General features: G+C 48.8%; 1 protein-coding gene across 1 annotated transcript in view; it reads left to right on the top strand.

Annotated features, from left to right (window-relative positions):
• The window catches only part of ASIC2 (acid-sensing (proton-gated) ion channel 2), a 289508-nt gene that overhangs the window by 184814 nt on the left and 91466 nt on the right, over window positions 1-13228 (top strand). Inside the window, exon 3 of the mRNA XM_008578482.1 lies at window positions 5111-5261. Within this exon, the coding sequence (XP_008576704.1) occupies window positions 5111-5261 (151 nt within the window). The remainder of the gene's footprint in view (window positions 1-5110; window positions 5262-13228) is intronic.

Below are 13228 nucleotides of genomic sequence, written 5' to 3' on the forward strand. Positions count from 1 at the left end.
CCCCCCCCCCATCCACAATGAGGCTGTCAGCACTTACTGGGAAAGCAGAGCAATGCCTGACAGAATGGCAGGTCTGAAGAAGCAGCAAGCTTGGCCTGACAGTCTGGACTTAAATAAATTGTATTTTCTGGCTGGGGGTGATAAGGCGTAAATTTGAAGTGTGTGTTATACTTACACGTCATTATGCTCCTGCATTGGGAAGGAGAGCTGCGTGTTGTCCCAAGTTGGTAGCAAAACTGCGCTGTGTGTAAATAGCTCTCTGGCCTTTGATGTGGAGCAGAGAGGAAAATAAGCCTCAGAGAAAAGCCAGGGAGCAGCGGCGGGCTCAGCAGCCCAGGCAGTGAGGCTGGCAAAGGCGTGCAGCCAGCGGGCGCTTTGCTTTCTCTGAGCCTCTTTGTCCACACCCACAAAGGTAAACTGTCCCCAGTGATCTTGGTTCCTAAAGGATTATTTGCTCTAATACCTTCATAGAGAAGTAAGCGCAAATGCTTAGGTACAATTATGTGGGAAGCTGAGAAGGCCACGGCAGAGACAGTGAGGGAAGGGGAGTTGGACAAGAAGCAGCTTGAGCTCCGGCCAAAACCAGGTGAGGCCAGCCAGCACTGAAGGGCGCCTCCCAGAGGTGGGCCAGGGGGCAGCAGCACCTTGGAACTCATTCATCCATTCATTCAACAGAACAGACACAGTCCCTGCCCTCTGGAAGCTTACAGTCTAATGGAAGACATGTTCAACAAATAATCACATAAGTAACCATCTAGTTACACACTTTGATATGTACTATAAGGAAAAATATGGGGGAATGTGAGGTTGTAAAACAAGAAGCCCCGATTTAAATGGAGGCTGGGGGATGGAAGGTTAAGCAAGGGCTCTCTGAGGAAGTGCCTTTCAAGCCAAGGCCCCCGATCAGGAGCTGGCGAGGCAAAGTGTGTGGGGAGAACATTCAAGATGGAAGAAACTGCATGTGGAAAGGCCCTGCAGGGGAAGAGCTTGCTCACATTCTGGGAACTGAAGAGGTCAGTATGTTTGAAGCATTTGAGAAAGGGGAGAAAGGGAGACAGGGGCCGAGCCATATAGCGCCCCAGCAAGGATTTGGGGCTTTGTCCTAAATGCCACCGGAAGCCACAAAAGGGTTTTAGGCCTCCTCCTGGTGGTCCTGACTTGATAAGGAATTTGGCCATCATAGACCATCACTTGGCCATCTCTCAGACTTGGCTACGGCCACACTCTAGCTCCCCACCCCTGCCATTCTGGCGACCACCACCTCTGAGCAAGCTCTGACTTATGTCACCTCACACTGGCCACATCTGTGAACTTGCCCCAGCACTTGCCCCCAGGAGGAGGGAGCAGGAAAGTTCAGACTAACCCACATGAGTCCCTACCTGGGCTAGGATGATTCCTGGCTCTGGCAAGAACACAGTCAAGGATGGGGAACGAGTCACCATCCACTCCACTGAGGACTTGCCGGCTTCCTCCTCTGCAGGGAAAGACCTGGATTCCTAAGGCTTCAGTGCTGCTCAGTACCAGGCACGAAGCAGGCACTTAGTCACTCATCAATTGACATTCAGAGATGGGAAGGGCCTTAGCAATCCCCAAGAGCCTCCATGTGGGGGCTCTGAGGGAGGGTGATATAAAGGAAGGACAACAGGCTGAACTAGAATTCAGTGTCCCAGTTGGACCCTTGCTTACTGTGTAACCTTGGGCAAGTCATTTCCTCTCCGCCGGGACTCCATTTCCATATCTGTAAAGTGGGTGAACAAGATGATCTCTAATGCCCCTTTCAGTTCTCACACCTTGTCATCATCCTCAGACACTCAGGGAGGGTCAATACCTTTACCAATGCCACTTGACGCATTTATGGCAGGGCTGGGATCACAGTTGACTTCAGAGCAGACACCACATTCTAACCCCAGCCCAATATCTGAAGTTCCAGGACCAAAAGATTGAGGGAGGAGCAGGGGAGTTGGAATTTGCAATAATCTGACGTTAAGCTGAAATGTACTTTTGCTTACAAATCTTGTCACATAGTCAAATTAGTATTATAAGCAATTTTGGAGACAGAGATGATATTTAGAATTTCTACAAAGAAAAGTTCCATAGGAACACTTCAGAAGTCACTTTAGATGTGTTCAACCCTTTGTAATGGATGTGCTGACTATAAAATGCTCTTATCTATTCATTAGCATTGTCCCCAAGAGCATCTCTCCAGGGACAAGCTTATTAGCCAAATTCAATTGCTATATGCAGTAGTGATGAAAAAACTCAATTCTTTGAAAAACCACATGTGCTTCGGACTTTGTATTAATTCCAGCTGCTCTCCCCCACCATGAAGCTGAGTGAGTAAGGCTTGGCTGTCCTAAAACAGTGCAGCTGGCCAGTGACTCAGAGCCATTTTGTATAGTGGAGAAAAAACATGGAATCCAGTGTTTTGCCAGCCCTTGGCACAGGTCCTGAAGACAGGCAGTAGGTTGTATACTTTTTTGCAATCTCCGTAATTCTTCCACATAGTAGGAGCACATGCACATGAATATTGATCAGTTGATGGAAAAAGCAAGGCAGAGAGGAAGAGTACGTGGCTCAGAAGCATCCCAATGACCAAGACCTTCTTGTTCCTCCCAGGACAGCACATCCATAAAGAACACATGTGTTAGGATCATACAGACATGGATTCAAGTCCCAGCTTCTCTACTTACTAGCTATGTGACCTTAGACAAGTCACTTAGCCTCTCTGGTCCTTGATTTTCTCCTTGGCACAATGGGAGCAGCAATACTTACCCACGGTCATGGTTGCAAGGGTTAAATGAGATAATATAGGCAAGTGTCTAGCACAGTGCCTGGCACATGGTGGAGGCCCCCTCCCTTATTTCCATCCAGCATGGAGATCTGCATGAGAAAGGCAGCCTCCAGCCCTTACCCCTGCTATTTACCTGCCCCTGCATGGAAGGATAGGACGCTAAACAGCCTTCCTATGGACTCCATGCTGCAGGACGGGACATTGCAATGGAGCATCGTCAAGGAGTGACCTGGGCCCAAATCTCAGTGGCTGCAGGAATCCAATACAGTCGACCTGCCTCTCTTCCAGCCAATTTGGCCAGATGTAATTTGGCTTTAGCATGTGTTTCCAAAGCAGTTATGTAATCATCATAACCCATAGAATTTGTAGAAAGCTTCTCTAGTTTCCAAAGCACTTTTACATGCATTACCTCATTTGACCCTCTCACTAAATAACCTTGAGAAATAGCAAAGGCAAGGACTAGAACCCCCATTTTAAAGATGGACAAGTTGAAGCTTGGAGGGTTTATTTGGTTCACTCAAAGTCACATGATTATTAAGTGGCAACATCAAAACTTGGACAAAGATCTCTGCGTTCCTTGCCCTGGGCTTTTTCTACATCACCACACTACATCTTTGTAATCATGCTTTTACGAAGCAAAAGAGGACTGAGCCCTTATTGTGTGCCAGCAATGGCACAAGCTCTGGGATTCAGAAACGAAAGGCAGAGTCAAGTCAAGCTCAGGAGAGAGTCAGGACCAGCTATTCAGTCCATGCAGCGGGTGCTGTGGTGAAGGGGTCAGGGGAACAGCAAGGTGGGGGAGTGGCCCAACTCGGTCCAGGGTCTCAGTCTTGGAGAACAGCTAGAGGTTGCCCAGGCAGAGAGCTAGAGGTTGCCCGGGCAGACAGAGGAATGAGAGGAGTTACAGGCAGCAGAAACAGCAAGTAGAAAATGACAAGTGTGTGAACCAACAGGGTATGTTCAGGGGTGCTGCTAGTTGTTTGGTCTGGTCCTACCCACTCGCTCATTCATTCATTCATCCAACATATATTTCTGGAGCACCCAGTATGACCCAGGCCCAGGCGCTGTGCTAGTCTTGAGGAATGGATACCTCAGTGAGCAAGCACAGGTAGTCCCTGAGTTGGTCTGGTCCTACCCACTCGCTCATTCATTCATTCATCCAACATATATTTCTGGAGCACCCCGTATGACCCAGGCCCAGGCACTGTGCTAGTCTTGAGGAATGGATACCTCAGTGAGCAAGCACAGGTAGTCCCTGAGTCCTGGGGCATGCCTGTGGACTCAGGTGGAAGGCAGTAGGATGGAAGGTGGAGGGATAGGCAGAGGCCATCATGGAAGGCTAGTTACGGTAGGTCTGGATTTTAGCCCAAAGGGGATGAGGAACCCTGACAGATCTTCAGCATAGGATTAACATGATAAATGCACAGGTCTGCATTTCAGGAAGAGTGAGCCAAGGTTAGTTTAGAGGATTGGCTGGAGGAGGTTGTCTGGAATCCAGAATCGAGCTAGGAAACCAGAGTGGCCCAGGCAAGAAGTACTTGGGTCTGAAATTACGGTGGTAGTCTGGGTGGTTAGCTCAGTTGGTTAGAGTGTGGTGTTATAACACCAAGGTCAAGTGTTCGGATCCCTGATCCCTGTCACCAGCCACACTTCAAAAAAAAAAGAAAGAAAGAAAGAAAGAAAAAATGACAGCAGTATGGAAGAGAAAATGCTAAATTCAGGACAGATAGAGAGAGTACTGACAGGCCTCGCTGGTTGGTTGGATGTGTCGATGAGGAAATAGAAGAGAACCCAGTGACTCTGAGGGTCTGGCTTGAGCCCCTGTGCAGGACAGGAGTTCCCTAGGACAGGAGTGCGAGAGAATGGTTCAATGGGGTGGGGAAGCTGGGGAAGAAGATCTGTTCCCTCTGGGACATGCTGAGTGATGGGGTCTGTGGGACACCTTGAAGGTATGCTCATCAGACAGTGCAATCACTGTGTCTGCAGCCCAGGAGAGAGCTCAGGCTGGAGGTGTGGACTGGAGGGTCAGGAGTTTACAGACGATATTTAACACTCAGAAGTGGACGGGACCTCTCGGGGAGTGTACAGAGTGAGAAGAAACTAGATCCTATTGCAACGAACCCCAAACAAGTCCAAACTTATTCTTTGATGCCAGAGTCCTGCTTAGCAAAAGTCAGGTTATCAGCCAGGGTGAGAAGTCATTGGTCCCCAAGAAGGGTTGACTCTTTTTGATTGTAGGGACCCCGGCCTCCTGTCGCTTTTCTGGAGCCCAGTCTAAAGTCACCCATGTGCTCTCTCTCTCTCTCTTCTCTCCTTCAGGTGTTTACAAAATATGGGAAGTGTTACATGTTTAACTCAGGCGAGGATGGCAAGCCTCTGCTCACCACGGTCAAGGGGGGCACAGGCAACGGGCTGGAGATCATGCTGGACATTCAGCAAGATGAGTACTTGCCCATCTGGGGAGAGACAGGTGAGCTGGGCACAGGGACCGGGGCTCTGGGCGAGGGAAGAGGGGTGTGGCACTGACTCTCAAGAGCTGATTTGGCCCGTGAGGGCTGTCTTGGCCCATGCTGTGAAGAGCTGCTCTCCAGCAAGGGCTTGGTGACATGCCAGTAGATGGTAAAGATGTCCCTAGCATGGGCTGCAATGGCTTTGGCTTCCTCTGATTTCACTAGGTGGGGGAGTGGCAGATGATGAGAGTACTAGAGAGGGGAGGCAGGTAGGGTGAGGGAGGTATGGACTGCAGGAAGGTTTGAAGTAGCAGGTATAGTTGGGCAGATGGGTGGCTGGATTTTAGGAGAAGAGGAGGGGATGGGCCAGCCTGTTCTTCTTCCAGCCATCCCAAATATTCCGACCCAGCCAGGAGGTCCAGCCAAAAAGCAAGCAGGTTCCTGCCCATGGGGGAAGGTAGAGGGGCTTTGAAGTATTGGAAAACCAAGCAGCATGGACTTAGGGACTTGGCACCATGCCTGTGTGAGCCCTCAGGGGACCCATGGTTATAGGCCCTGGAGCTAATTTCATGCCTTCGTTTATTCATTTATTTATTCAGCAAACTTCATGAACCGTGTATACTGTCTCAGGCTTTGCAACAAAGTAAATGCATTAAGGTGAAAAAGACCAGGTCCTTGATCACAGCCTAGAGGAGACACACAACCATAGGGGACAGGGGCTCAGGGGAAGCGTTGTAGTGCATGGCGAATTTGAATAGGTTCTTGAGATTGTCCTGGATCAACCAGGTGGGCCTGATGTAATCTCAGGGGTCTTTATGAGAGGGGCATGGGAAGGTCAGTCAGAGGAGAGGTCAGTGTCATGACGGAAGCAGAGACTAGCGTGATGCAGCCATAGCCAAGGAATGCACAGCCTCTAGAATCTCAGCAGGAAGAGAAGGTAAAGACGGTCCAGGAGTGGGAACCACGGAGGCAAAGGAGACGGAAGTGAGAATCACACTGTGTTCAGGCATAGCAGGGATGACTACAGAGGGTAACAGAGGAGCCCAGGGAGTGGCCAGCAGGGGAGGGGAAGGGAGAGAAGATTCTAGCAGGAGCACTAGCCGCTGAGGCCCCCACAGCACGCCGGCACGAGGGCTCCCTCCCCCCCACCAGGATGACTGACTGCAGACTCCAAGCTCTCCCACCACCGTACTCTCTCCTTCCTCCTGGCACTGCTCACTTGAGTGCCCTGGTGAGAAGAGGTGAGCGTGGCCATTTACCCCACATTATGGTTAGNGGCTCCCTCCCCCCCACCAGGATGACTGACTGCAGACTCCAAGCTCTCCCACCACCGTACTCTCTCCTTCCTCCTGGCACCGCTCACTTGAGTGCCCTGGTGAGAAGAGGTGAGCGTGGCCATTTACCCCACATTATGGTTAGTCCTCTGCTCCTTCAACCAAAAAATAAAATGGCTGCACACGCGCCACCGCAGTGATGCCTCATGGCAGCTTACCTCAGCCTCCAGGGCACTCCAAGCCCTTCAGCCACCTGCTGAGGAGACGCTTTGTTGATCTCGTTTACTTTTCTAAATTAAATGCCCCTCCTTTCCAGCCCCAGATGCAGGGGGATCAAGTTTGTGTGTATGCAGAGCTCTGGCATCCCTGAGAGCTGGTGGATGGGGCCTGGCTTTCCAGAACATTCGGAGGCCAGCCTCTGTCCTGTGACCATGGGGGTCTTGTAGAGTAGACAGCCCTGGGTTCTGGGGGCTAATTCTGGTCCCCAAAGAGAGGTCCTTCTTGCAGATGCCAGAACATATTTGTTTATTGAATCACTAGTGGAAAAGGAGAGAAATAAGGAAATAAAATGAGTGCTGTAGACCCAAGACCTAAATAGAAGATAGTTATGTCCTTCCATGGTAACGTGGATTTCTCATCCTGTTACCTTGATTCTGAGTGAAAGAACATGTATACACACGCACACACGCACACGCACGTACACACGCACACTCTCAGTGCCAGGCATCCCCATCACAGACATCCTCACACAGGACAGCTCCCCTGTGGGGATCTGGCCTTCAGTCTGAGCACTGGCCACTGACAGGAAGGGCTCTAACCCCAGGGCTACCCAGGAAGTCTGCATTCTGCCTCCCAAGGCCGCCGATGGTCAGAGCAGGAAAGAACCTCTGAGATCATCTATTCCAGGACAACCTTCTTGTTCCCTTGAGTCCTGGTGTGAAGTAATGATGTACTTGAAGGCATGCAGTGGGTTCATGGCCAAGCCAGGATGGCACTGACTGGACCATCAGTCAGTCTCACTGTACCATGAGCTGTACCAATTCAGGACAAATTCATAATAGTGATTAAGGACATGCCACATGCCCAGCACCGTGCAGGTTGTTGTCAGGGACGAAGAAGACATGAGACAAAGACCCCGCCTCTCAGGAGCTGATACCTCATTAGGAAGCCAGACATGCACGCAGGATCTACAGACGGCTCCCATCTCACTCCTGCCAGGAGCTTGAGCTACCCCTAGATGAGGTGACAGACCTACGCTGTTCACTTAAACTGTTTCCTTTGAGGTTGGGTAGTTGGAGAAGCACGCTGTGTGGAGGACAGGTTTAATGCAAAAGAAACAGGTTAGAAAAGAAACTGGTTCCTGCCGTCCAACAGAACTTTCTGGGAATGGAAATATTCTGGGTCTGTACTGTCCAATACATTAGCCACTAGACATCTGTGGCTATTGAGCACTCGAAACGTGGCCAGGGAGAATGAGGAACTGAATTTTTAGTATCATTCTATTTTTATTAATTTAAAGTTGGATGGCCACAGGGGCTAGTGGCTGCTATAGTAGAGAGCAGCTAGCGTGCTGGAAAGTAGCTTCGTATAGCTCTGGCTGGCTTCGAGCCTTTGCCTTTGCAGCCACCCCCCACATTCCTCTGGGGCCATAATATTCCTCCTCCCTGGCCTTCCCCTCACCATGGCTTGAGGGGCAGGCAGAACTCCTTGTCCCCAGACAAGGAGGCTGAGGTTGGGTCACTTCCCCCAGGCCAGCCAGCCAAGCTCCTGAATTCTGACACTGGGGTTTCCTCCACTCTACCTTTCTTCAGACTGAGAGGCCACCAAGCAATGAGCTACCTCCAGGTCTCTGGTCATCCCAAAGCTGAGCCAGTTGGAGGGTGAGTCCCCTATGGTAGGAGTGAAGCCAGCGTACTTGCTGAAGGACAGGAGATAGGCTCTAAAAGGCGAGGGATGCTTGTCAGTGAGGCTACCTTGGGAGACACAGACATGTCTGACTGTGCGGTCATTGCTCCCGAAGACCATGGCACAGCAGGCCTCTCCCTGCTACAGTCATCAGGAGGCAGCCTCCCCAACCTGCCAGCCACGTGGTCCCCCAGGCACCATATTGCTTCCTAGTCACTCCCACCTCTCCATCCCCAGAGGAAGGACCCCAGGCCCTTGTAGGAGATATTTGGGTGATGATGGAGAAGAAAAGAATTGAAATGTGGCTGCTGCAGGAGTGGCCACAGGCAGCTCAATGACACAGGCAGTGTAATAGGATAGAGACAGACCCAAGATCGGATCCCAGCTCTTCCTTCTCTATCTATAGGACTGGGGAAGGGAATGAGCCTCGGTTTCCTCATCTGTAAAATAGAGATGAATAAAACAAAACCCATCAACTTTACAGGATGGCTGAAGGGCTCAAATGAGAGCTCTCTATAAACTGTAATCAGTGGAAAGATGATAGTGACCACCAGTAGGTGGGAGGAAAGTCAAAAAATCCCAGAGGCAGAGGATATTCTAAATATCCCACACCTGGGATGGGGGTCCAGAAGCACCTCAAATTCTGCTCAAAGCACAGCCTCCGATACACTCTTGCCTTGCCTTGTGGACAGCTTCACCTTTCAGAAATTTAAGGCAGCATTGAGGGAACCACTCCTCTGCATGTCATTCTGAGCAACAGGAAGGACCTTTGGGGGAGGGGTCAATGGTTTGCAAGACCATCGTCAGCATACATAGCATCAATGAATGCGTTCGAAAAAGGCACCGTCTTTGGGTGGACCCAGCCCTGTGGGCTCATGCTTAGCAAATAAAGGTGCTCTATGAAAATTATCAAAAATGTCCCTTCCTTCAAACTGACAACAGTCCCATCAAGGTGTCCCCTCGGTCAAACGTTTTTGTGCAGGGCACTCTAGTAATTTGCCATTTTAAAGGAGATGGCCTCAGTCGCATGTGGACCTAGACAGTATATCCCAGAATGGGTCCTGTGGAGCATCCGGTGTTTGGTATGTTACATGTTACACAAATGAAAAGGATCTGGGTTCCAAAAAGAATCTAGGGAACTTGGTTAGACAACATTAAATACATTTATTCATTGCAGGAATTCTTAATATGCTACATCACAAATCTCCAAGATAGGAATACTGCATGCAGCATTTATTTTCCCAAATGCCTTTGACCATGGAAACCTTCTTTTTCAGAGAGGAGTTCACAAAATATACTTTCAGAAAAGCTGTCCTAGACTCCAGAAGTACAGATTTCATAGCCAGAGTTTTCTAACAGAAATTAAATTGAAGACAGGTAGGAGGTTGTTAAAAATGAAATTCTGTGTAGATACCTGTGAGTAACTTCAAAGATAAAAGAAATAGGCAGTGGGTTATCTGGATTGCACATGAGAGAAACCCAAATCAAACAAGCTCAGGCACAAAAGGAATTGTGTTGCCCTTGGAATTCAAGGCAAGCTTCAACAGCCAGCCAGCAGGAGGGGCAGGGAGGCAGCGGCAGAAACAACCAGAACTGAGGGCTCCTGCACCCTCGATCACTCAACCTCCCCCTCTCTGAGGCCCATTCATTCTCTCTCACTAGAGACAGGCTTTTCCACACATGTACCAGGTCACTTCAAAAAGGTCATGGAAAAATAGAATTAAAAGATAATACAAATCTTTCCATGAACTTTTGAAGTATCCTTGTATGTGTATATATATATATATTTTTTTTCCCCCACACACATGGCTCCCAATAGATCCCAAGTTTTATATTTGACAGATCCTACCACCAGCAAGAGACTGTTTTGACTATCTTACCAATCTTCTATTAAGAAAAATAAATAAATAAATAAAATTCAGGGAAGGGAATCATTGGCCCAGCTCCAGGCAGTGCCCACCCCCAGACCAACCAGCAGTGAGCAGGAAGCAAGGTCACATGAGCACCTTGTAATGGGTCCTGAGGGAGCCAGATGGGTGACGGCTGGGGAAGGAGTTCCCAAGAGAACTGTGCTGGGCAGATAATCCTATGAATGGCCATGCTGGGGGAGGCAGGGGTGAGGGTGAGGGCTGAGGGTGAGTTACATCTGAGGAAACCAGCATTGGTGTACAGGGAGCTCTCTAACGAACTCAGATTCTGACTGGATACGCTCAAATGCTGGAAAGATCACAAATAGGGCCCTCCCTTTCTCTTCTCCATCTATCCCTTATTCATTCCAATGCAAAATACATCTTTTTTATCTAATGTCATCTGCCTTGATCTTCCCCAAATCCTGTGCTAAATGAGCATGAATATGATATTATATCAGATATGTCTTTGAGCAAAGGAATTATTTTTAAAATCTGCTGCAATAGGAGTAAAGATCTGGCCCCCATTATCCCTCCAGTGTCGTCACCTCCTACTGCCTCCCTCCCCCCACTTAACTAGGATCTGGTCACCCTGGCTTCCCTGCTGCTTCTTGAACATTCCAGGAACACTCCTACCTTGGGGTATCTGCATTTGCTATTCAACCGTGCCTAGAATTCTCTTTGCTCAGATATCCACATGGCTAACTGCCCCTCCCCCCACCACATCTTCACTCAAATATCACCTTCTCCATGAGGCCTCTCATTTGAACTTGCATCCTCCACCCCCACTCCTTATCCCTCCTTATCTGCTCAAAGTTTCCTTGTTTCCATGACACGCATCACCTTCAAGTATACCACATGATTTAATTACTTATTTATTATTGTCTTCTTCCACTAAAACATAAACCTCAAGAGGTCAGGGATCTTGGACTGTCTGGCTCACTGATGTGTGATCAATATTTGTGCAAAGGGGGAAAAAAGTGCTGGAATTGTGCACATTGTTGGGGCCACGGTGAGGGAGAAACTCACGTTAATGAGCGGCCACTGTGTGCCATGAACACTGTGTCCCATGAGTCTTCCCAGTTACCGTGCTAAGGTGTTCTAATCCCCGTTGAAAGATGGAGAAACTGGAGCCCAGAGAGGTGGAGTAAGCTTCCCAAGGGCACACATCTAGTTAAGTAATTGAACCAAGCTTGAAACCCACATCTGAACCCAAAAGTGAGGCTCCTTCCACTAAATTCCTTTAATGTTCAAAATGTGATTGTAAAAGCAGCACCATGAAAAGAGCCTAGGAAAAGAGGTCCAGGCACCATCCCTGGAGAGAGAATGGCGTATGATGACAGGTATGTTGGAGTCCTACTTTCCTATTTTTTTTTCTCTTTTCTTTTTCAAGAGTAGACTCATTATATTAAATAAAAGCTATAGCACAGTCCACACATATAAAACAGATAAAAGCAGAACTACTCTGGTTCAAACGGAGATGGGGACCCCATTTTTCTTTCTCTTTGCCCCCTGGGGCCAATCCTGGGGCATCCCTGATGAACTCTAGGGCTCCCTGGAGCCCAGTTTGAAAACCATTGGATGGAAGGCAGATGTTACTGGGGATAAAAAGTGTCAGTGGGTTCTAGGGCTTTGTCCATCCTGGAGATGAACTCTAGGCATTTCTCTCCCTTCTCCTGGTGTCATGAAAGGAGCTCATGACATTTCTGCAGAGCTCTAGAGCCTCAGAGAAGCTGATGATCTACATTTCTGATTAAACATGGTGGATTGTACATATGTGTTTATGGGAGGATCCTTCCCCAAGCTCCACCTAAATGCCAACCAAGGATTTTTTTTTTTTTAAGTATAAACCCACAGGACAAAGACAATGGGACAGAGGACAACAGTAAAGAGATGTCAACAAACTTTTGGAAGATGTAAAGCAGAGGGCTGAGTGGCAACTGGGCTGGCAGAATAGGCAAGGCTGAAAAATAAGGGAAGCTAACAAAAGCCAGTCGGTTCTCACTCTAGAGCCCCCAGAAAGGATCAGGAATTAGAGGCATCAGATACTGCCAAAAACGGGGATGAGAGGTGGAGCTGAAACAAAGGGGATTAGTTGAAAATCTGTAAAAGGAGCTGTTAGGTCCCCCAGATATCCTCCCATAGCTCAGAGCAGCCACAAAAAATATCCTCATCACTCCACCCAATCAGAAAACAATACTGAAGCAGACAGGCTCTGGACTTGGAGAAACCAGGCTCACCTGCGGCGTGGGCGAGGTGCTATGTAGAAAACAGGAAGAGGAGGTGAAACTCTGCTTACTGAGTAGTGAGACCCTCAGCCAGACAAATTACCCCACCCACCCCCAAGCAGAAGTTTGGGGGATCCCTTCCTGGAGAAACTGACAAGCTCAAGAGAATAGACCCACAGATAATGACAAGAGTCCTCAAACAGCCTAGTTAGGTCACCCTAGATTGACGCCACTTGGTAAATCTCTACTCATACAGGGACGGGCTGTGCAGCCTCCAAGTGCCTTATAACCATGAATGGACAGCCAAAGATATTCAGGCATATGAGGAAACCACTAACAGGAAAGGAACCAAAACCAAACAAAAAGGAAATGTTTTTAAGGAAATAGAGACAATGGCTAAAAGCACAACAGAGTTAAACTGCCTGCGTACAAATTCCAGCTATACCCCTTACTGGCTGTGTGACCTTACACAAGTTAGTTAACCTCTCTGAGCCTCAGCTTCTTTTTATTTTTTCCTTTTTTGTCTTTTTTCGTGTCCGGCAACGGATCGCAACCCTCAGTGTCACACCCGTACAAGACCAGGACCGGCAACGGGATCACAAACCTCGGTGCTGCGCCCGCACCTCGCTCAGCTAGTGAGCGGGAACCGGTCTGTATGTGGGATCCGAACCCT

This window comes from Galeopterus variegatus, unplaced genomic scaffold (assembly GCF_000696425.1).
Source record: "Galeopterus variegatus unplaced genomic scaffold, G_variegatus-3.0.2 Scaffold1694, whole genome shotgun sequence".
NCBI classification, from domain to species: domain Eukaryota; kingdom Metazoa; phylum Chordata; class Mammalia; order Dermoptera; family Cynocephalidae; genus Galeopterus; species Galeopterus variegatus.